Here is a 21,516-nt window from a genome sequence, read left to right on the forward strand (position 1 = left end):
AGTGGGGAGCCTCACAGAATTTCAAATCTGGGTTTCAATCTCACAATTCAAGCCTTTAATCCGACCCTCTGCTCTGGAACAGTTATCAGCTTACTTTCCTGCACTTTTTTCCTTGATCTCTACAGTACTTGTATCTCCCGTGTCATCAAGGAAGGACAGCACTACAGATATGAAAGGCCAACGAGCCGTCCAAAAGGATCAGGATCTTTCAGCTCTGACCAAGCTACAGCCAGTAACAGGGAAGAACCTTCCCAAGTTTATCACTTAGCATCAGGGATGCCATGTGGAAAAATGTGAATTTTAAAGCAAAACATACACTGAAAGACACTGCTACAAAAGCCAGTTGTGTGTTGACAATGAGACAGGAAGAAGTTCCCTATGCTTGAGATTACTAGCAGCTCTCCAAGCAGGAGCTGCTTCCCTTACAGCCACGGCTGAACTTTGACTTGCTGCAGACTCAGAGGAATTTGTCCCAGCTCGTTTGTCAATGTTCACTCACAGTTAGAGGCACACTGAACTCTGATGAGCCCAGACAGCTAAATCTGGACTGTGCCGGTCTATGCAGTGTCACTGAATCCAACTGGCCATCTTCCAGAATGGCCAGGATGAGTCCCAAGCATGCACAGAGCTTGAACAGAGCCTCTGACATAGGAGGGAGGCCTACAGAGTGCTAAGGAACAGAGGGTGATGCTGGAAAAACTCGGTGAATGGCAGTCACGGGGTAAAACAAATGCTGGTTTTTATCTTATTTGAGACTTATTATCTCTGCTATTTCTGTAAGGCAGGTGAGTTTAGGTAAGAACTTCTCTCTTAAGAAAAACATTGATGATGCAACGTTCAAAAGGACCAGAGCTCTGAGGAGGTTCTTACAGCTAATCTAAAACTGTAACTGAGGGAGAAGGCCTGGCCTGACACAAGCACTGTGCTGAGCACCATTCTCCAGCTCACCACCAGCAGCATCTGGTCTAAGCTGCTGCCGAAGGCCTGCAAGCACCTAGATGTGAATTTAATAAAAAACTACAGATGTGCAATCCAGCAGCAGAGCTCTTTTGGGGCTCGGGGGAAGGAGATGCTAATGAAAGATGCAGTTACATCTTATTTCTCTGCAAAAGAACTTAATAGCCCCGAAGTAATTTTATTAAGGTAATGAAAGCGCTGAGAAGAATTCACAGTTTCTTCACACCCACAGCCGAGCAGAAAGCCAGATTCACACACGCCCACAGCGCTGGGGTGCTTGGAAGCCTGCAGCAGGTGCTCCAGCAGGGTGGGAAGAGGAGCAGAGCCACGTGTCCCTGGTGCAGATAGGTGGCCACAGCCAACGCTGGCTCCCAATGGGCACCTGCTTCACTGCTGGTCTTCACGATGCTCATCATGGCAGTATATAAGGCTAATTAACACATACAGTGTTATTTATGGAACCGCAGTGCCTCAAAGGCCTGGCTTGGAGCAAACCCTTCATGCAGGGTGCTGTGCTGGCACCCAGCAGACACAGCAGCAGCTGCTGCTCCCCTGCTTTGTATATACGGAGCAAACGTCCCAGCTCACAGCACAAACAGCACAGCGGGCAGGCAGGAAGGGCTTTTTTAGTTTGTCATTGCAACCCAAAGAGGAAGAATGAAAAACCACATAAACACCAAATTTATGTTTCATGAACCCCACAAAGGGCCAGCTTTGCGCCGAGCCCTCCTTTCCTCTTGCTTTTTCATGGCCAAGGCATGTAGATGACGTGGTGGCTGTCACCAGCAAGCCATCCTTTGCAAATAGCTCTAAATGTGCAAAGAGCTCAAGAGGAACCTGGGTGAAGTCCTGGAATGCTCACAGCTTGCAGCCCACACCAGCACTGCCCCACGTGGCTCCAGCCAGGCTTAGTGCAGCACTGGCTTTGCTATCAGGCTGTCAGGCTTCCTGCACAGGCAAAAGGGTTTTGGTGCTGGAGGCAAAGCCCCGCTCCTCACTGTTCCCTGGCAGAGGGTGGAAGGGATCATGGCCATCCTCCTGCGCATACACCTGCTGCAGGGCTGAACTCAGGCCTGCCATGCAGCTGCAGGCCTAGGGAACCGAATGTAGGGCTGTGGGGCCATCCAGTCCAGCATCCCCACGCTCTGCGGGGCACAATGGGAGAGCACCAGGCCTCCTAGAGCCAAACGGGGCCTCTTCTCGTCGGGCCAGGCCTCATCGCCTCGCTCCGTCTCCATAGAAACGGATACGGCAGCTTCCGGGTGGAGGTGGAAATTGCGGTGTGCCCCCTGCCGGCGGGAGGACCCGGCCCGCTCCTATATCGCGGTGGCCGCCGGGGCTGGGACGGGGCACTGAGCTGCCCCAGCACTTCTCGCTCCCTGCCCCACACACAGCAAAGCGTCGGGAAAACAACCAACGCCGTGTCAGCTCCTCTCCTCAGAGCTGCTGGGGACAGAGCGACGCCACCTCACCCAGCTGGTGTCACACTCATTCTCTGGGAATGGGGCCGGGATGAGGCAGGCAGGAGTCACAGGATGGCACGAGGAAGGTGCCGGTCACACTGTGCATCCTGTGCGGCTGTGTCACCACCAAAGTGCCACCGCTGCCCCCGGGAGGGATGCATACACCCACATCCCAGCCCGGACCCCGAGCTGAGCTGAGCAGGGGAAGCCGTGTTGGAAAGCACCAAACGGTTTTCTTTGATGATTTCGCTCTCTCCCTTAATACCATTACAGCCTTTTCCATAGCAACGGTGTAGACTTTGGTCCTGGCTGGGCAAACTGAGAGCCACAAGGGCTGTGGTGACGCTGCACTGCTCCGCTCCTGGGGTCCCAGACATCGTGGAGTGCAATGGGAGACGACAGCTTCACAAGGCCTGGGGGAGGGGCTGCTGCTTCCCCTTAGCAGTCTGCTCGCTGTTTTCACAAGAGAGGCTTTTAGCACACAGCTTTACCCACCTGCAGCTCTCTCTCTTCACGTTTATTGGCGATGGGGCCGTGCTGGTTCAGCTCTTTGTAGCTCCCCATTGATTACGCACTGTGTCAATATGTGCTTAGCGCCTGTGCTGGGTGCGCTGCTCTCCGTTGCCCATTTCCCCCTTCGGATCTATAATTTCCCAGAATAGAAGATTAAAATAGAGGGGGAGGAGAGCACTGCTCCAAGCCAAAAAGAAACTGGGAAAACATTTCTTATTGAGCTGAGCTGCAGCATTCAATTGGGCGGATCAAAGAACTGCTGGCATCCCCTCCTCACCCTTGTTGACATTTGTTTCCATAGGCATGTGCCTGTGTTTTCTATTGATTGAAACTTCTGCCAAAATTCAAGAAGGAAGACCTGAGAATTCCCCTGCGAGTCAAGGGAAGACAGGCTGTGATCCATGGAAATGGAGAGGATGTGGGAACAGAGCCTCTCCACCTACATGGCCATGGAACATCACCATCACCTCCTCATTCCTTGGAGGCTGGGACGGGGTAAGGAAAATCCCCAGTGCTGTTGATGCCAGTTCCCAGGCTGGGCAATTGGAATCCCAACCACAAGCATTACCAATCCCATCCTGGTGCATCCCCCAGGGGGAACGGGCTTGTAGAGGAGTCAGGAAAGGCACACAGAAGCTTTTCAACTTGTTCATCTGACCCCAGATAGCCAACAGGGCAACTCCACCTTGGGCATCAGCGACCTTTTTGCCTTTTTTTTTTTCCTGGAAACTGATAAAAAATTCTTCCGAAGCCACTGGACACAGGGGGTGGGGAAACGATCCGGGATACAGGATGGGGTCAGAGCTTTCCTGGGGATTCGGGGAGCTGTCAGGCAGCTCTAGCCAGAGAGCTCAGCATCCGTGAGATCTACTGGGCTCTGGGCAAACTGTTCCGCACAGAGCTGTGGAGTTTGAGTAGTGCAGGTGCAAACCAGGACTGTGAAAGGAAGAAAAGTTCACATTGGAGCATTTTCCATCTCCGTGGGAAAGAGAGGTTGATGGGAAGCCTCCAGCATGAAATCCCCCCACGTTTAGGCGAGAATGAGCCCTTCTGCCTGCCTCCATGCCCCTGGTATCTCACAGCAGTGAGCCCATGCTGACTGCCCCTTTTTGTTCCCATCACCCTGGCACAGCCACTGTCAGCCACAAGGAAATGAGTTTGGTACCGTACTCACTCCATAAGCATCCTCAGCAGAGCACCAGGGTTGTCCCCTCAGGGACACAACCGTGGGACATCCCACATCCATCTGTCTGTCCTCACTGCTCACCCAAAGCTCCCACTGCTCTTCCAGCAGTAACATCACCCCCGGCGCTAAGTCCCAGCACATAACCCGCACTCCACAGCTCAGCACTCCTGCAGATATCCCTTCCCACCCCCCAGCCTGGGAAAAAGGCTGGCACGGACCGGAGGAAGAAGCCCGAAGCCCGTCCACGCTCACGCTGACCGCAGCCGAGCCCAGCAGCTGCAGGGTTAAGGCCGGCGGCTGGCGCTGGACGGCCGTCAAGGTGGTTGCTCCATCCCTGCGCGGGGCCGGGAGCGCGCACGGAGCCGCCCGCCACCATGAGCGCAGACAGAGGTAAGGCAGAGAGAGCCGGGCAGGGCGAGGGGCACAGGGGGACAGGCCAGCCCCCCCCCGGGACTTTGCAATGCGGCTGCCGGTCAGTTTTTTCCTCTCTTTCTGTGGCTAAGAGGTCAGTTGGGGAGCTCTTGTGCCTTCTCGGGCACTGTAATGAATAGCTCTCGGTTCTCTGCTTATTTTGGGAGAAATTAGGCACGGGAACAAGGAGTGCTGCTGCTGGCCTTTCCTGGGGAAGGAAGAAGCTACTGCTGTGGTATAAGGCCAAAGCTCCAAGAGGGCTCAGGGGACACGGGGCACAGCAGTGCACACACAAGGGCTGGGACGAGCCGGCCCCTGGGCTGGGGGACACCAGTGGCTACTGCCTCCCGTGGGAAACCAGTGGCAATGAGCATCCTTGCCCTGCAGTGCTGGGGGGTGACATGCTTCAACGCCATAGTGGCACAGCTGCGTGTCCAACGATGACCAAGATGGTCACCATGTGTTGTCCTCTGGGGACGTTGTTCCAAACTCACCTCCCCATGCCCTCTTATGGTCTTCCTTTCCTCTGTGCTCCGCAGCAGGCAGGGTCCCCCTCCTGCTTCCCCTGGTCCTGCTGTTGGCTGCTGCATCCCAGCCCCAGGACGGGGACGTCCCCAAGGAGCCCCCAGCCACAGAGCCCCTGCGCTGCCCCAGCCCCTGTGCCTGCAGCTTGGATGACTACAGCGAGGAGCTCAACGTCTTCTGCAGCGGCCGCAACCTGACGCAGCTCCCCGAGGACATCCCCACCAACGCCAAAGCCCTCTGGCTGGATGGCAACAACTTCACCCAGCTGCCAGCTGCAGCTTTCAGGAACCTCTCGGGGTTGGACTTCCTGGACCTGCAGAGCAGCCAGCTGGCCGCAGTGGAGCAGCACGCCTTCCATGGCCTGCGCAGTCTCTACCACCTCCACCTGGAGCGCAACCGCCTCAAGTACCTGGCACCCCACACCTTCCTGCACACCCAGAACCTCGTGTCCCTCAGCCTCAACAACAACTTCTTCAGCAAGGTGGAAGAAGGGCTGTTTGCAGGGCTCTCCAATCTCTGGTACCTTAACCTGGGCTGGAACTCGCTGGTGGTCCTGCCTGACAAGGTTTTCCATGACTTGCCCAACCTGAGGGAGCTGATCCTGGCTGGGAACAAGCTCCCCTACCTCCAGCACCAGCTCTTCTGTAGCCTTACGGAGCTGAAGGAGCTGGACCTCAGCGGGAATGCGCTCAAGGGCATCAAGATCAACATCTTCGTCAAGTTGCAGAAGCTGCAAAAGCTCTACTTGAACAACAACCAGATCAATGCCATCGCACCCCGCGCGTTCATGGGCATGAAGTCTCTCCGGTGGCTGGATCTCTCCCACAACCGCCTCACCTCACTGTATGAGGACACGTTTCTGGGTCTCCTGAGCCTGCACGTCCTACGCTTGTCCACCAACTCCATCACCAACCTGAGGCCCAGGACTTTCAAAGACCTCCAGTTCCTGGAGGAACTGCAGCTGGGACACAACAGGATCTGGAGCTTGGCAGAAAGGACTTTCGATGGGTTGGGTCAACTGGAGGTCCTCAGCCTCAACAACAACCAGCTGCAGGACATCAAGGCTGGGGCCTTCCTTGGGCTGTACAACGTGGCAGTGATGCACTTGTCTGCCAACTGCATCAAGACTCTGCCCGAATACGTGTTTGAGGGAGTGACCAAGCTGCACAGCCTCCACCTGGAGCACAGCTGCCTGAGCAGGATCAGGGCCAACACCTTCTCCAGCCTCACCAGCCTGCGGCGGCTCTTCCTGCAGCACAACGCCATCTCCATCATCGAAGACCAAAGCTTCAGAGAACTGCACGAGCTGCTGGAGCTCGACATGAAGCACAACAGGCTGAGCCACCTCTCACCCCAGCTCTTTGTGGGTTTGAGCAACCTGGAGTACCTCTTCCTCTCCTTCAACCAAATCCTGGACATCTCTCAGGACACCTTCAGCCCGCTCCGCAGACTCTTCTGGCTCGACCTCTCCCATAACCAGCTGGCAACGTTGGACAACGCCATCATCACGCAGCTTGCCAACCTGCGCTACCTCAGTCTGAGGAACAACTCCCTAGAGACCTTCTCGGTGGGATTCTTGTGCCCTTCCTTCACACTGGAGCAGCTCTGGCTTGGGGGGAACAACTGGCACTGCAACTGCTCGCTGAAGGGGCTGCGGGATTTCGCCCTGCGGCACCCCAGCGTGGTCCCACGCTTTGTCCAGTCTGTCGCCGAGGGGGATGACTCCCATGTCCCTGTTTACACCTACAACAACCTCACCTGCCTCCAGCCCCCCAGCCTCACGGGCCTGGACCTCCGCGACACCAGTGAGGACAACTTTGCTCACTGCTGACACATGACTGCCACCTCCCTGTCCCCATCACTGTCCGTGGTCTGTCTAGCCTCGGCCACCTTTCCCCGTGTGGCACCACGGGGGACAGCGATATCCTCTTGGATGGGGACCTGGGGAAGGCGAGGGGGGACAGGAAGCATTGGCAGTATTTAAACACCAGCATGGGGACAGAATGAAACATCTTCCTGCCACGAAGTGGGATGCTGGGTGGTTTTGCCCTGTGCCCACCTGTGGGCAGCCCCCGGCCTCTTCCAGGGCCCCAAACCTCACCCAGGGCCCCACCATCCCCATCCACCAGCAAGATCTCAAAAAAGCAGTACTGGAGCCCGGTGCGTGGCACCTGGGGTCACCTCCACCCCAGCAGGTTTAAGGGGAAAAAAAACAGAAAACCCAAATTTGCTGTTGAGCCCTGCTGTAGGTTTGGGGAAGGGGACAGATACTCGCTTTAATTGCTCCTTGCCACAGCCAATACAGGTTACAGAAAGCCACCCATGTCACTTACCTGATAATTCACAGCAGACAAATAAACCTTTGGAGCTATTGCAACCCATCTTGTAAGTATGTTTTTTCGAAACCACGTGCCACACCCAGCAGGGCTTCTTATCAGAGCTCCTCAGGGTTTGTGCACAACCCCATCCCAACATTTAGATGCCATGGGCTCCCCGCATCCCCAGATACTAAAGGAACTTGCAGCAAACTCTCTGCAAAGTGAAGAGCAACGAAGGAAAGGCTGGGACCAATTAGAGGAGTGCAGCGTCCCTCAGACCGTGCACACGGCCCCTGCTCAGCTGGTGCTCTGATCCTGCACTGACCCCCTCCACTCAGCGTTATCAGGAGGGGGGATTTGCACTGCAGGCTCTTCCTGCACACACACAGTCCCACAGGCCAGGAGAGCGCGTGGCTGCAGGAATGGCCCCACTCTCCAAATCCCAAATCAGTGAACAAAGGTCAGATGAGATTTCCAGGAAAGCTGCAAGTGGGGAAAGCCTGGTCAGGTGTGAGTCCTAATGTGGGTGCAGTCCAAGCAGGGACAGATGCTTTTCCAATCTCCTTCATAATGAAGGGCTTCCAACGAGGATACAGCTTGGTCAGCAGGAATCTGATGTTTCTCTTGAGTCTCTAGAGCAGCACTGCAAGGTGGAGGTCCGATCACAAAGAGGGCACAGAGGCAGAAGGGGCTCATGCTCTAGGAGAGAGGGAAATAAAGCGCAAAGACACGATCTTTAGCAGCTTTCCCAGCTTAAACCATGCTTGCAAGAAGAAAGCAGGACCCAAGGGAGCACCAGCACTGAGGAGAAATCCAAACTTACAGAAGCTGCCAAGGGAAGGAGCCCCAGGGAGACAGCACAGCCAGAGGCCGCGAGCCAGGAACCGTCAGGGAGCTGGAGGAGCCCCATGTGTGCCAGGGGTGTGGAGAAGGGCTGTGGCAAAGGATGCTGCAAAGGACTGCAAGGGCCAGTTTCCAACTAGACCAGGCAACGACAGGATCTAGAAGCTGGAGAAAAGCCATAGCTGAGCCCCAGCAAGGAAACACAAGAGAAGCAGGAAACATCTAGATGTACCTGAAAGTGCTTTTAATACCAAGACTCAGCTACGATGAGGCCCAAAGCCATGGAAAAAAACTCAACTCATAGACTTGCATTTTAAGAAAAATGTTTACTGTCTGGAACTTTAAAAAATATTCCTGAGTCACAGTAAGCCCTCAGTGGATCAAAAAAGGCATTGTTTCCAGTAGGGTAGGATGCAGACTTCGAATGGATACTAGACTTCCTGAAGACACACGAAGCATAAGCAGTGCCTCAGAGGCACACGTACCAACAATTGGAGATTTCAAAGCGAGCTGGCTTGGCTCAGGTCCACACCGCAGCATCCAGCTCCAGCTTGCCAGCTGCTGAACCAAGTAATGTATTGTGTCACGCAAGGAAAGCGGCAGAAGGCAGCAACACATGGAGCTACAATACAGATGATTCGTGCCATCTGAACTTGGCGAGGGAACATCCATCCCAACTGATGATGTTTGCCAGTGTAGCTGCATTCAGTCATCGTTAGCAGCACTGCAGAGCATGAGATGCTGTGGAAACAAGCTAGAGCTCCACAAATATCTGTGCAATAGCTGGTCGCAGAGGAAGGCACTGCATGAGGGGGCTAAAAACAACTGTACCATGTGGGCAGAGTGCTGCCACATTTAGAAGGCAAGAACCAGGCTGTGCATCCTCCACGTGAGCAGAAACGCCCATGTAGAGTCTCTTTGGATGCGGAGAGGTACAAGCAGCACTTCCCTTTTCGAGTTGCCAAAAGAGGCACCAATGCTGTGCTCCTTCCTCCCTCCATCGTCCCCCAGTGTAACAGCTCCATAGTTCAACAGCTTCTGCATCCTATTTCCCACCAGCAAGGGCTGTCGGTGGTGCTGCCAGGCAAGAGTCCAGCCCAAATCACTCCTCAGGAGCTCTGCTGCAATGCGCCATCCAGGATCTGCTGGGCGATACGAGTCAAGGCAGGGAAGGCAGAGCTCTTGGGAAACTCTTGGATGAAGTCTCTGCCTTCCTCCAAGCTCTGGCTGAGTTGGGGGTCCAGAGGAACAGAGCCTGAGGGAGAGCAGGAAAGAGGAGTGTGATTGCTTGTTCATCACAAGGCAAAGGCTTTGACTGAGGATTGAAGAAAAACTCCTGCCAGAGACATCTCCAGGGGCAGCAGTAGGAAAAGGCAACCACCACTCTCACCAGGCCCTCCTTCTCACCTCTCTCTGGTTCTGAAATACCACCAGACCATGGTTCTTTGTGAGACTCTCCTGCTCTGCTCCCAGCCCCAGCCATAAGGCAGGTTCAGCCCTCAGCCCCCATTTCTCAGGGAATTTCAGAAGGGCTGGGTGGCTTCAGGCTCAGTTGCTTGTCACCACTACGTCAGCAGCCAGAAAAGGCTCTGCTCATCACTGCCCCTGCTCTGGATGCCATGGCATGTGTTCAGCGTGGATGGTATAGAAGCAACTTCACCTTGCATCTGACTAGCCTCGGGCTCACAGGGACTAAGAGCACAACCCACCTGCCCTGTTGACAGACTGTGCCCCTCAAGCACTCCCACAGCACCGCACAAGATGTCACCAAGGAGGGCTCTGCTCCAGAGTCCACTCACCTAAAAAGGGGACCCCAGCATGTTTGGCCAGCTCTTCGCCTCCCCCTTTGGAAAAGATGTTTGTGCACTCCTGAAGGAGGAAGAAAACAGTAGTGAGTCATGAACCACAGCAGAGAGATCTGAGCAATAGGGCAGGCATTGTCTGCATACAGAAGTACCAGCTCCCATCCACCTTCCTGCCACAAAAGACTGTCTTCTCCCAGCTCTATTTTGCCCCTGCCTTCTCCCAGCTCTATTTTGGAAAGAACCAATTGCTTCTTCCAGAGTTCATGCAGCAGCTGGCAGCTTCTCATCTCCCAGGTTCACGGCATCCTTGTGGCATTTCACCGATTTTCCACCTGAGGCACTGCAGCGTGTGATACCCAGACATGAACAAGAACCCAAAATAGACCAACCAATAAGCTCACCGAGCAGTGTGGGCAAACGAAACCACTCATGTTCTCAACAATGCCAAGAACTCTCAAGCCTGTCTTCTTGCAGAACGTCAGCTCTCGCCTCACGTCTCCCACAGCCACTGCCTGCAGGGAGAACAGGTAAGGTCAGAGGTGTCTGTCTGTCTAGATGTCTGTCCGGAGCAGGAATGTACAAATACACAAAACATGCAGGAAAATTGGTGATGGAGCTTAGGAGATGCTCTCTCGCTATTGCTGGCCATAGCTTGGACCAAGTTCTCCACTTAGAGGAACTGCACACAGAGGCTATCCTGGAAGATGGGCGACAGCATTATCTGGGGTGCAAAGTCCCCCACTAACTGTGCCCAGAAAACGTGCTCCAGCTCAGCACCAGCAGGCTGCCCTACCTGAGGTGTGGTGACAAGGATTGCTCCCAAAGGTTTGTAGGGCCGCAGGGCCTCCACTGTGGAGATGTGTTCGTCAGAGGTGCCCGGAGGTGTGTCCACGATGAGGAAATCCAGTTCTCCCCAGGCCACATCAGCAACAAATTGTTTTATTAAAGCTGCAAAAATAAAAGGTGTGCCATCTGAATGCCCTGAACCCAATTCAGGGAAGACAGAACCGCAGAACAAGGGTCATGCCCCAAAGAATGACTTGCCCATGGCAGGAGCCAGAATCAAGAACATTACTAACACTGAAATACAACTGTACCGTTTTTCTTGGGTCCTCTCCACACCACAGCATCATCTGGCTTCTCCAGCAGAAAGCCAATGGACATCAGTGAGATGCTCTTCTCCTGATCCACAAAGACCGGCACCCAGCCTGCGTCACACTGGTGCACATCATTGTCCTGCACCTTGAACATGCGGGGTATGCTGGGGCCACACAGATCCACATCCAGGATCCCCACCTGCAGTGATGAAGCAGAGCCACTCAGATGGGCCAGAGCACAGTCACGGCCCCCAGTTCTGTTTCCTCCCCAAAAAAGAGGAGGCAGCATTCTCCATCAGGCCAGGAACCAAAGCAGCAGGTTTGAAGCACAACTTCAAAGAGTTGCTTCAAGTTTAGACCACTGTCTCAACCTCCTTCCCTCCAAGGAAACATCTCCTACGTATTTACAAGCTCTCTGGGGAAACTTTTTATTTTGGGGACCCATCAGAACCTCAGAGGGTTTGGCTTCACAGAGCCTTTATGAAGTCCTCCTAGAAACCAGTCTGCCTCATGCCTCCAGGTGCCCTTTGTGCCTGAACCACCATTGTCCTTCAGCTTGCCCACCTTGTTCCACAAAGGAGCACGTGTCACCATACAAACCAACAAGTCATTTCTCCTAATTTCAAAAATAACAGTGAAAAAAGTTTTAGATAGCATTAGTCTCTTGGATAAAGGGAAAAGAAACTGCACTGTTAGCCGTGTTAGGCTCTTCTAGGTCAAGAAAGCACAGACCATCGACAAGGGATCTTTATGTACACGGGTAGCATGGAGGACAAAGAGGATCAGATCATGCTGAGGTGATGTGGGGAAAGACCAGCCACAAATCAGCATCCCAGCCCTTCACTCACCTTCTTGCCTGAGTGCCGCAGCGACAGAGCCAGCTCTGTGCTGATGGTGCTCTTCCCCACACCGCCCTTCCCAGAGAGCACCAGCAGGATGTGCCGCACACCACCCAGGTTGCTTCTCTCTGGGATAAGGGAGAGCAGGAACAAACTTCAGGAAACAGCAGGACAATGGGAAATGGTTTGAAGTTGAGGGAGGGAAGATTGAGGTTGGATGTCAGGGTGAAGTTCTTTATAGAGAGTGGTGAGGTGCTGGAACAGCTGCCCAGAGAGGCTGTGGATGCCCCGTCTATCCCTGGAGGTGTTCAAGGACAGGTTGGATGGGGCCCTGGGCAGCCTGGGCTGGTATTAAATGTGGAGGTTGGTGGCCCTGCATGAGGTTGGAGATTCATGATCCTTGAGGTCCCTTTCGACCCTGGCCATTCTGTGATTCTTCAGAGCCCCTTCTGAGAAGGGTAAAGAAGAGGAGTAAAAAGACGCAGAGCGTTTTGGCTGCCCGAGGAGTAGAGGAAGAGCTCTGCGATGACCTCAGCTCTCGGGCAGCACAGCGTTGGGTGCCCGTGGGGCTCCGTCACGACCGGAGTGAGGCGGGCCGGGAGGCGGCGGTGGGCTCAGCCCGTGGCGTTTCCTGCTCCGTGCCGCGCTGCTCTTTGGCCCGAGCCCCGCTTCTCACCGCGCCCGTCCGCCTGGGGCCGATTTTCCCAAGGTCCTGGAGCAGCTCAGACCGGGGAATTGCAACCACCACCACCGGCCGGGCCCGCGTTCCCGGGCGCCCCGTCACCGGCGGCAGTTGAGTCACCGGCCCGCCCAGTGCCGGGCTTCGCCAGGGAACTGGCATCGCACCGGCACCGCGGCGGCCATGGAGCCAGCTCCCAGCACGGCCGACCTCATCCGCGCCTCCACCGAGGGTAAGGGCACGAGGGAACCGGGAACGGGGCGGGACGGAGGGGAGACGTGGGGCGGGAAGAAGGACCCGGGAAGGGTGGCACCGAGAGCCCCGCGCCAGGCCCACGGGCACATGGCGCTGCCCACCGGGAACCGGGCCCAGCCGCCTCAGAGCCCCACCAGGCCCCAGCGCTCCCCAGGATCCGGAGCTGAAAGGCCGGAGCTGCGGGCGCACAGGGGGCGCACGCAACCGCAACCCAGAGCACCGGACCGACCGCAACCCCGTGCCGCTCACCCGCCGCCACCTCCTCCATGCTGCTGCGCGGCGCGGCGCGACGCTCTTCCGCCTTTCGCCGGTTAAGCCCCGCCCCCCTCCGACTGGCAGGCTCCGCCTCCAATGGCGGGCCGCGCCCTTCCCAGAGGCCCGCCCCCACGGACCTCGCGGCCAGTCACAGCCGCTCCCCTCCCACTCGCACCAGCCAATAGACTGTGCTTTTTCGTCCGCCTTAGCCACCCAATAGCGCTGCTCTCCTGAGATAGACAAGCGGCACAGCCAATGGCGTCGAGCTCCCCGCGGGCACACCCCACCGCTTGTCCCTCAGCCTTGAGCGACGGGACTCTCAGCCAATTGCAAGGCAGATCTGAGCAGAAGTAGCCAATAGGACGGCTTAGAGGGCGGCGCTCTGAGCGGATTGTTTATGTCCCGGGAGGGGAAAGTAGGTCGGAACGCGGCGGCGGGGCCGGGCCGAGGTGGGCCCGGAGCGGGGCCGGTGAGCGAGACCGGGGCTGGGAGGGGGCCGAGCAGGGCCGGAGCGCGTAGGGCTGCGCTGCGGGGCCCTGAGTATCGCGGCCCGGTCGCGCTTCAGCCGAGGGAGCGGAGGCCGTGAGGCAGCGCGGCCTTCGGTGCGGCCTTCATGGGCCCGGAGCCTCTTTGGAATCCGCGCCGCGCCCGTCTGTGAGCTGCGGGCCTCGGGAGCCCCCGAACCTAAAGCTCTGCTCCTCGGGAGCACCAATAGCTCTGTGCTGCCGGCCGGGCCCAGGCCTGGCCGCTGCTCCGGTGTCAGCACGGTGGAGAGGAGCTGTGCGGGTGTGGAGTTCGGCTGTGATGGCGGCTGAGTGAGGGGAGGGGTCCAGGAGGCGGGAGGAGACCCGGCTGTGCGGGTGTTGGCCGCGGTGAGTTGATTTCTGCAAAGGAAAAATGAAAGGGAGCATGGTGCCTCCCGGCACAGAGCTGCGATGGGGCGGCCGGAGCTGGTTTGGCCTGTCGGGGTGGGAAGGAGGCTGTGGAAATCTGGTCTGCGTAATATCTCTGTCTGGGGCATGCAGTTGCTGCCTGCTGTCCTTGAGGCAGGTCGGGACAGACCCGCTTTCCTGCCAGCAAACAGAAAGTTGTCCGTTCCTCACTACAAACGTTGTTAGCAAAGCGTTCTCCAAGTAGGCAGCTGCTCAGAGGTGAGCGAGCGGTGTTCCCAGCAGCAGACACACACAACTCAGGCAGCAGAGCAGTGCAGAGAAGCTGTCTGTGGTATTCAGACCTGGGGAAAAGAGGAAAGTTTGCAGAGGCTCATAGTGAGGGAGGAACTCATCCTGCTCTCCTGCCTATCAGATGTGAGTTGTGCTGCTATCGGGCAGTACGGTGCCCTGTGGAGGGCTGAGCAACCTGAGGGGTTGAAAGGGAGCTATACTGGTATGTGTAACCTCTCCTCACCCCCACAGCCTACCTGTCCCGGATTGCCATGGCACGACGCACGCGGAGCAGCCGGGCCTGGCACTTTGTCCTGAGCGGGGTGCGGCGTGAGGCCGACAGCCGGGCACTCGCTTTGGCCACAGGAGCACGAGGCTGGGGCTACGACTCCGATGGGCAGGTAGGCACACAGCTGGTTGTACCCAGAAGAGACTGATTGGAGGCTGTTGGATGAGACAGAAGCAGATGTTTCCCCCAGGCTGTAATGTGGGGCTCACGGCATATCTCCCCAAGGTAGGGGTAGCAAGGCTGCCCGCAGCCCTGTACCACAGCCCTGTGCTTTTATAGAATCATAGAATCACTCAGGTTGGAAAAGACCTCAGAGATCAAGTCCAACCACGATCTAACCACACTACTCTAACAACTCTCCCCTAAATCATGTCCCTGAGCACCACATCCAAACGGATTTCGAGCACATCCAGAGATGGTGACTCAACCACCTCCCTGGGCAGCCCATTCCAGTGCTTAACAACCCTTTCTGTAAAGAAGTTTTTCCTGATATCCAACCTAAACTTACCCTGGCACAACTTGAGGCCGTTTCCCCTCATCCTGTCACCAGTGAGAAGAGACCTGCCCCACTCTCTCTGTAAGTACCTTTCAGATATTGGAAGAGAGCAACAAGGTTTCCCCTCAGCCTCCTTTTCCCAGACTAAACAGCCCCAGTTCCTTCAGTCTCTCCTTGTAGGCCACATTTTCCAAGCCCTTCACAAGCCTTGTTGCCCATGGGCCAGAGGACTGCTCTGTATTCAACTTCGTACCTTTAAAAAGCATATATAGCGTGTGTGTAGTACACATACACAATATTTAAAAAATATTCTTTTTAATTATCAATCTAAAATATGCACTGAACCAGTTCTCCAGTCTGGTTTGCTGTCTTTTGGTTGTCATGCAGCTGTTAGCTGCTGTTGGAGAGACCGTGGGCTGCTCCAGTCTGTGAAATTACGGTCTAATAGGGAATTAGAATCCTCTTGGCCATCCTTCACCCTAGTTTTAGTGTATGACTTCTGTTTCCCACACAGCGTGTGCAGCAGTGAGGACACAGGGAACTGCTCCTGAAGCTTCAGAGCCAGGCTAAAGTACTACAGGGCCATTGCCTGAGCATGGTGCCCAAATCCAGGCACTGCTCTCTCAGAAAATGTCAGCAGAGCTTTGTATTTCCACAGCCAAATTTCTAGATAGTGGTAATTAGTAAGGGCCAATGAAAGATGCAAATCAAGCTTTCTGATCTGCAGTGGGAGAAGGAGGTGGTGAGTGGCAGACAAGTAAACCTGAGTCATTTCAAGTTCCTCTGTCTTGTTACATGGCCACGGCACTGTGAATTTAAAGGACTTTTATCTTTAAATACTGATGACAAAGTCTGATAAGTGTGTGAACTCAGATCTGTGCTAAGCTACACTGGGTGAGAAGGAACCTCCTGTAACGTGGGGTCAGACAGGGCTCTTCCTTTTACAGTATCCAGTGCAGGCACACTTTGGTCTCCGGGTGTGGAGGAATAGAAAACTCAAGTTCTTGTGTTCATACATAAAAGTAAACAAAAGCCTTTAAATCTCTCACTAGGTTGCCTGCAGGCTCATGTGTAGTGCTGGCAAGAGGAACTGCAGTCTTACTGCTTAACTGCTTCTCATTTGTTCTGCACTCTCCCCTTCCTGGCCTCCTTTCCCTTTTCCTCCTCCTCATCTCTTTGGAGCAGTGTTTTTCAGCAGTGTGGCTTTTCCTTGAGGAAGGCACAGGGCCCTGTGGAAATGTACATGTTCTGTGTACAGCCATTTGCGTGCATCTGCTCTTTTTTTGTGGTGCCTTGACTGGCATCCCCAGCTGTCTGTAACCTGCATGCTGAAAGCCATCACTTTAGCACAGAGTTTTCTTAAAAATGGGTGTTAAAGAGCCGCTTGGGCTGTTGTGCTACTTGCACCCCTCCCCATCTCTTTGATGCTTAGAAGCTGTGAAGACACAAAGGACATACTGGGTCCCAACACAGGGCAGTTAGAGCTCAGCCCTTCTGCATGGCAGGCCAGGCTGGGGCACGATGCAGCAGTGCTGCCACTGGCTCTGGCATGGGCCTGGGGATGTCCCCATGCAGCTCTGTAGAGCAACCTGACTGCTAGGAGAGCCCAGCTCTGCAGTCTGGGGACGTTTGGCAGTAATGTTCCTCTGCTCTCTGCTGCAGCACAGCGACTCAGATTCGGAGCCGGAGTTTTCCACCCTCTCGCCCTCCATCCCGAGCGCCATCCCTGTGACTGGAGAGTCCTACTGCAACTGTGAGAACCAGAGTGAAGCTCCCTACTGCTCCAGCCTGCATGCCCTCCACCGTGTCAAGGACTGCCAGTGTGGCGAGGAAGATGAGTGTAAGGAAAGGACTCCCAGAGCTCCTTTCAGAGTCCTTTGGGGTGTGAGGTGGGAGCAATCCTGGCTGGAGGTACAGGCTGCACCTCTGCATGGATCACTGCTGTTCCACAGGGCCCTTGTCTCTGTCCCAGTGCCTGATGCTCCTTTGTTTACATCTCAAGGCCACGTAGCCTTTAGGAAGATTATAAGGATGTGTCTTCTGTTGTGCTCCCAGGGCTGAGTGCTGAACTTGTTAATGCGTCAGGGTTCACCTCTGGAGACCTGAGTTCAAATCCAGCTGAGGCTGCTAGTAAAGTCAGCTGCTGTGGCCACAACCCTATTAATGCTGATCCCCAGTGCAGCTGGCAGGGCACTTGGGTGTGCAGCAGGGTTTCCTCAGAGTAGACAGGAAAGGCAGGTAAAGAGCAGGTCTGGGCTGACTGAGAAAGCCCCAGAGCACAGCAGAATTGTTGTAGCACTTGTGTTTTGACTTCCCTTGAATGGACAAGAAGTGATTGTGATTCCCTTGGGGAAAAAAAAAAAAAAGGAGATCTGAGGAGCCTTGTTAGAACTGACAGCAACAGGAAGAAGAGAGCACTGAACCATCCCCTGTGGGAAGATGCAGAATAGTTCAAACCTCAACTATGTACACAGCTTAGGATTTAACCAGATTTAAAAAAAAAAAAGTCTTGATGGGCCTTTATAACAATTATCCATCTGTGTTTCACTTGGGAATAGCTCCCTAAGGGCCTATGTCCATCCTTGTCTCCTGTGTCCTTCCTGACCAGATTTTGACTGGGTATGGGATGACCTGAATAAGTCGACGGCCACCCTGCTGACCTGTGACAACCGCAAGGTGAACTTCCACATGGAGTACAGCTGTGGCACCGCAGCTATCCGGGGCAACAAGGAGCTGGCAGAAGGACAGCATTTTTGGGAAATCAAGATGACCTCTCCAGTGTACGGCACAGATATGGTACGTAGAACCAAGTTGCTTACAAGCACTTAGAAATGCCCTGTATTCTCTGAACGGGATAGCAGACTTCCTTCAGTGTTTCACCTTGGCATCCTCACTTAGCAGTAAGAAAACTGAAGCTGGAAGGATAAGCTGTTTTAGGCCAGCACCAAAGGAATTGTGACCAGAACCTGATTTTCCTGCTTCCCTGGAGATCACCAGCAATAAACTTAACAAGGACTCTGGTCAGGCTGTGCTGGTGCTCGTCCTCAGCCTGGGGAAGCATCCAGGCAGGCTGTGGTTGGCAGTTCTACTGGGTGTGCTGGGGTGTGTGCTGCTCAGCTCGATCGCTTCCTGCCCCTGAAGCTTCACCCCTGCAGGGCTGGTGTGTGTACAGCTGTGGCACCGCTCTGTGGCTTGTGGCCGCAGCCCAGCCTCACTTTCCACCACTAACATGGGCCACAGCCCTGTTAGCTCTCTTGGCTCTGCTAAGGCTGCACCTCGTGGTCTGGCTCCTGGGCTCTGTAATGCAGCGCTGGCCAAACCTTTCAGCAGAGAACTGAGGCCTTCAGCTTAGCTTCACCAGAACCTCTTACTTGTTGGGCTGTGCTGAGCGAAGGAAGGGAGACCTGGAGTCTCAGTTGTGTTTTGTTGCTTTAGAAGCATTCTGTACTGCTGCAGATACTAAGCTTGTATTCTTCTTGACTTTGCCTCCCAGATGGTGGGAATTGGGACATCGGATGTGAATCTGGACAAATACCGCCACACCTTCTGCAGCCTGCTGGGCAAGGATGAGGACAGCTGGGGACTCTCCTACACAGGTAATGCAGACAGGGCAGTGTTAGGGGGAGGACAGCTGAAATGTTAGCAACAGGTGCTCAGGTTTAAGAATTAAACGGGGTCTTAACGGGATCATGGCCAAAAAGGCCACAAGGCCCTTAGTTAACTACAATGGGAGCTGCTGCCTGTTCAATTTAACTGCGCACCTGCAGGGCTTGCCTAAGCATCATACTGCATAGGACAGGCTGCTTCTTGCTTTCAGCTCGTGGAGCCTTACCTGCATTTTGCAAACCCTATGCAACCAGCATGTGAATTTTCAGGGCCTCTGGACTGCAGGTTGCATGCCAGTGATTCAGGATCTCAGTGCAGCTGCTTGGACTCTGGTATTCCAAAACCTCAGCTTCCCTCTTTTCATCATATGCTCTGGGTGGGGGGCATTGAGGGAGCAATGAGGAGACAGGGGATTTTGTAGGTGCTGACCAAAACTGTACCAATGGGAGCTTGCAGGGAAGTGTCTGAGAGTTGGGGTGAATTTGTGAAGCACAGACTTTTTGCTGAATGCAAGGTGTGTTGTTTTAAGGGCTACTGCATCACAAGGGTGACAAGACAAACTTCTCCTCGAGGTTTGGCCAGGGCTCCATCATCGGGGTGCATTTGGACACGTGGCATGGAACACTCACGTTCTTCAAAAACCGCAAGTGCATTGGTAAGAGCAAGGGCAGCTGCAGCAGCCTTCAGGCACAGAGGCAGAAATGGGGGAGCATTGCAACTTTAGCTGAATTCTGGTGGTGCAGCTGGGCTGCAGGAGAAAATAGTAGCAAATAAAAGATTAAGATGAAGTGAATGGGGCAAAGGTTGCGTTTGCTTAACAGATTTGGATTTCAAAAGGCTGTTTTCCAAGTGTTTTCTGACAGCTTTGTGGAGCTCAGGGTGGGTGGGAAGAGTGAGATCACCTCGTGAAAACTAATGTGAATCCTTGATGCTGTCCCCTGCAGGGGTTGCAGCTACAAAGCTGCAGAACAAGAAGTTCTACCCCATGGTGTGCTCGACAGCAGCCAAAAGCAGCATGAAGGTGATCCGCTCCTGTGCCAGCTGCACGTCTCTGCAGTACCTGTGCTGCTACCGCCTGCGCCAGCTCCTGCCTGACTATGTGGACACGTTGGAGGTGCTGCCGTTGCCACCAGGACTTAAGCAAGTGCTACACAACAAACTGGGGTGGGTCTTGAGCATGAACTATAGCACATCAAAGCCTTCCTCCTCGTCATCAGGAAGCGACTCAGATAGCTCCTGTGGCTCAGATGCAGAGGCCTGCCAAAGGAAGAGGTGCAGGAGGACGTGATGTCTCTTCAGACGAACTGCTTTGAGGGAGTCGGGTGGGGTTTTGTTGTGCTGTCTGTGAGGGCAGCCCAGGCCTGATGCACCTGTTTCTTCACGGGGACATCTATTTCTACCTGTTTATGAAGATTTCTCTTGTGCTGGTTGGAATCTTTAGCCTGAGCGTTCATCACTTGCATTGAAAATACCCGCTGACCCAAAGAGGCGTCAGCTCTGTGAAATACACAAACTGCAGCCAAATACCTGAAGTTAATCTCCTGATGATCTGAAAGCCATCACCTCTTTCTGAAGAATCTCTCTTTGCTGTAGACTGTCAGTAGAGGTGAGATTTAAGGTGGCTTCTCTATCTCAAAGCACACTTCTTGCAAACTTGACTTGATTCATCAAAAGACAAAATGAAAGACCAGCCTCCCCATCCCCTCCCCCCTCCTAACTGTTGTGCATTGGTTTGGTATCTGCAATGAATTCATCATGCTGTGGGGCATGATTGAACTGCAGCACTTAGGGAAATGGGCTCTGAGAGATGCACCTGTGCCACTTGTGAAAGAGCAGTTACTTAAGAGAGTTGAACTGTTAGTGATCTTTCTTGAGCACCCCCTCCATGACTTTAATTGCTTTGCATGTTGGCTACTGCTGCTTCTCCTGTATCAAAGACTGTATTAAACTGTAATAATAAAAGTATAAACTATCTTTCATTCCTCCTAGGACCTTTAAAGGCAAGAATCTGAATGTGCTTGTCAAAAATAGCCACACAAGTACAGCTAGCAGCCTGGAGACGATATTTTAAATGCAGCATTTGTTTGTCAGATCTAGATGGGGTTTGCCTGTGCCACATGGAGAGTTCTTGTGCTGCTCACTGGAACCATCAGAGCCAGGCCTGGATGGAGCTCCAGCAGCGCCATGCTGATGCTTGTGGCTGCAAACAAGAAGGAAAGACTGCAGTGTTTTATTCATGAGTGTGTTCTGACAGTTTGCACTCAAACAGCCCTAAATACCCACCCCAGAGACAGAAAGTCAGAGCAGTTTGTGTGTAGGACAGCTACTAACTGAGACTTGTGTACTGCCTGCAGCTAGTCCCTTCTTGTACGTGCTGAGAAGCAGTGCTGGACTGGAGCCTGGAACAGTGAATAATCCAGCAGTGGCCTGGCACCACTGCCAGCAAATGGCACGCAGGAGATCCTGCTTTCTCACATTTGAGCTGCCCTAATATTTCAGACAGGAAAGAGGAAGGAAAAGCACCTTAGCTGCTCCTTGTGGATTAGGCCACAAGCACTGAGCACAAACTGTGCTGAGGGATCAAGTACATGAGTGGTTCTTCTTGCCAGTTTCCATTGTGCTGTCAGGACAGGCTGGCTCAGAGGATCCAGCCCAGAGCTGATGCAGCTGGAAGCCCTTGAAATGGCCGCATTTGGCAGTTCAGCTTCCCCTCTTTTTGCCCCTCAGTGCTGAAGGAGCTGCTGGGAGACCAAGTGGACAGGCACAGCCAGGTTAGGGAGGAGCACAGCGCTGTGGGCAGCCTGCTGTCGCAATCC

The 21,516-nt window shown here is 54.2% G+C and overlaps 3 protein-coding genes across 8 annotated transcripts; 2 read left to right on the top strand and 1 right to left on the bottom strand.

The window, feature by feature from the left end:
• The first annotated feature begins 4,353 nt into the window (after positions 1 to 4,353).
• On the top strand, positions 4,354 to 7,432 carry IGFALS (insulin like growth factor binding protein acid labile subunit). Of its 2 annotated transcripts, none has more exons than XM_010719327.3 (2): positions 4,354 to 4,509; positions 5,070 to 7,432. In XM_010719327.3, the coding sequence occupies exons 1-2, from the start codon at positions 4,494 to 4,496 to the stop codon at positions 6,884 to 6,886; spliced, it is 1,833 nt and encodes a 610-aa protein (XP_010717629.1). In that variant the 5' UTR covers positions 4,354 to 4,493; the 3' UTR covers positions 6,887 to 7,432. The 2 variants fall into 2 exon arrangements, with proteins under 2 accessions (XP_010717629.1, XP_085093949.1); XM_085237823.1 differs by having other exon boundaries at positions 4,396 to 4,509; positions 5,073 to 7,432.
• A 1,090-nt stretch (positions 7,433 to 8,522) lies between these two features.
• Positions 8,523 to 13,249, bottom strand: NUBP2 (NUBP iron-sulfur cluster assembly factor 2, cytosolic). The gene is made up of 7 exons (XM_085237831.1): positions 13,141 to 13,249; positions 11,967 to 12,085; positions 11,119 to 11,317; positions 10,815 to 10,969; positions 10,423 to 10,533; positions 10,016 to 10,085; positions 8,523 to 9,471 (listed from the first exon to the last, which is right to left on the bottom strand). The coding sequence occupies exons 1-7, from the start codon at positions 13,157 to 13,159 to the stop codon at positions 9,326 to 9,328; spliced, it is 819 nt and encodes a 272-aa protein (XP_085093957.1). The 5' UTR covers positions 13,160 to 13,249; the 3' UTR covers positions 8,523 to 9,325.
• Positions 13,250 to 13,481: 232 nt separating this feature from the next.
• On the top strand, positions 13,482 to 20,674 carry SPSB3 (splA/ryanodine receptor domain and SOCS box containing 3). 5 transcript variants are annotated; one of them, XM_085237827.1, is made up of 7 exons: positions 13,482 to 13,615; positions 14,562 to 14,710; positions 16,757 to 16,934; positions 17,703 to 17,890; positions 18,588 to 18,690; positions 19,230 to 19,355; positions 19,645 to 20,674. In XM_085237827.1, exons 2-7 carry the CDS (start codon positions 14,582 to 14,584, stop codon positions 19,986 to 19,988), a joined length of 1,068 nt encoding a protein of 355 aa, XP_085093953.1. In that variant the 5' UTR covers positions 13,482 to 13,615; positions 14,562 to 14,581; the 3' UTR covers positions 19,989 to 20,674. The 5 variants fall into 5 exon arrangements, with proteins under 5 accessions (XP_085093953.1, XP_085093952.1, XP_085093954.1 ...); XM_085237826.1 differs by having other exon boundaries at positions 13,510 to 13,595; XM_085237828.1 differs by having other exon boundaries at positions 13,539 to 13,561.
• The last annotated feature ends 842 nt before the right edge of the window (positions 20,675 to 21,516 follow it).

The sequence above is a fragment of the Meleagris gallopavo genome, chromosome 16, assembly GCF_905368555.1.
Source record: "Meleagris gallopavo chromosome 16, MGAL_WU_HG_1.1, whole genome shotgun sequence".
Lineage (NCBI taxonomy): Eukaryota > Metazoa > Chordata > Aves > Galliformes > Phasianidae > Meleagris > Meleagris gallopavo.

Excerpts from the sequence above, each read along its gene's own strand:
- NUBP2 (XM_085237831.1), bottom strand. Across the intron at positions 10,970-11,118 it reads GAGAGGACCCAAGAAAAACG|CTTTAATAAAACAATTTGTT; the intron begins GTACAGTTGTAT and ends TTATTTTTGCAG. Across the intron at positions 10,534-10,814 it reads TCCTTGTCACCACACCTCAG|GCAGTGGCTGTGGGAGACGT; the intron begins GTAGGGCAGCCT and ends TTCTCCCTGCAG.
- SPSB3 (XM_085237826.1), top strand. The coding sequence starts at position 13,544 with ATGTCCCGGGAGGGGAAAGTAGGTCGGAACGCGGCGGCGGGGCCGGGC. Across the intron at positions 16,935-17,702 it reads GTGTGGCGAGGAAGATGAGT|ATTTTGACTGGGTATGGGAT; the intron begins GTAAGGAAAGGA and ends CTTCCTGACCAG. Across the intron at positions 19,356-19,644 it reads CAAAAACCGCAAGTGCATTG|GGGTTGCAGCTACAAAGCTG; the intron begins GTAAGAGCAAGG and ends TGTCCCCTGCAG.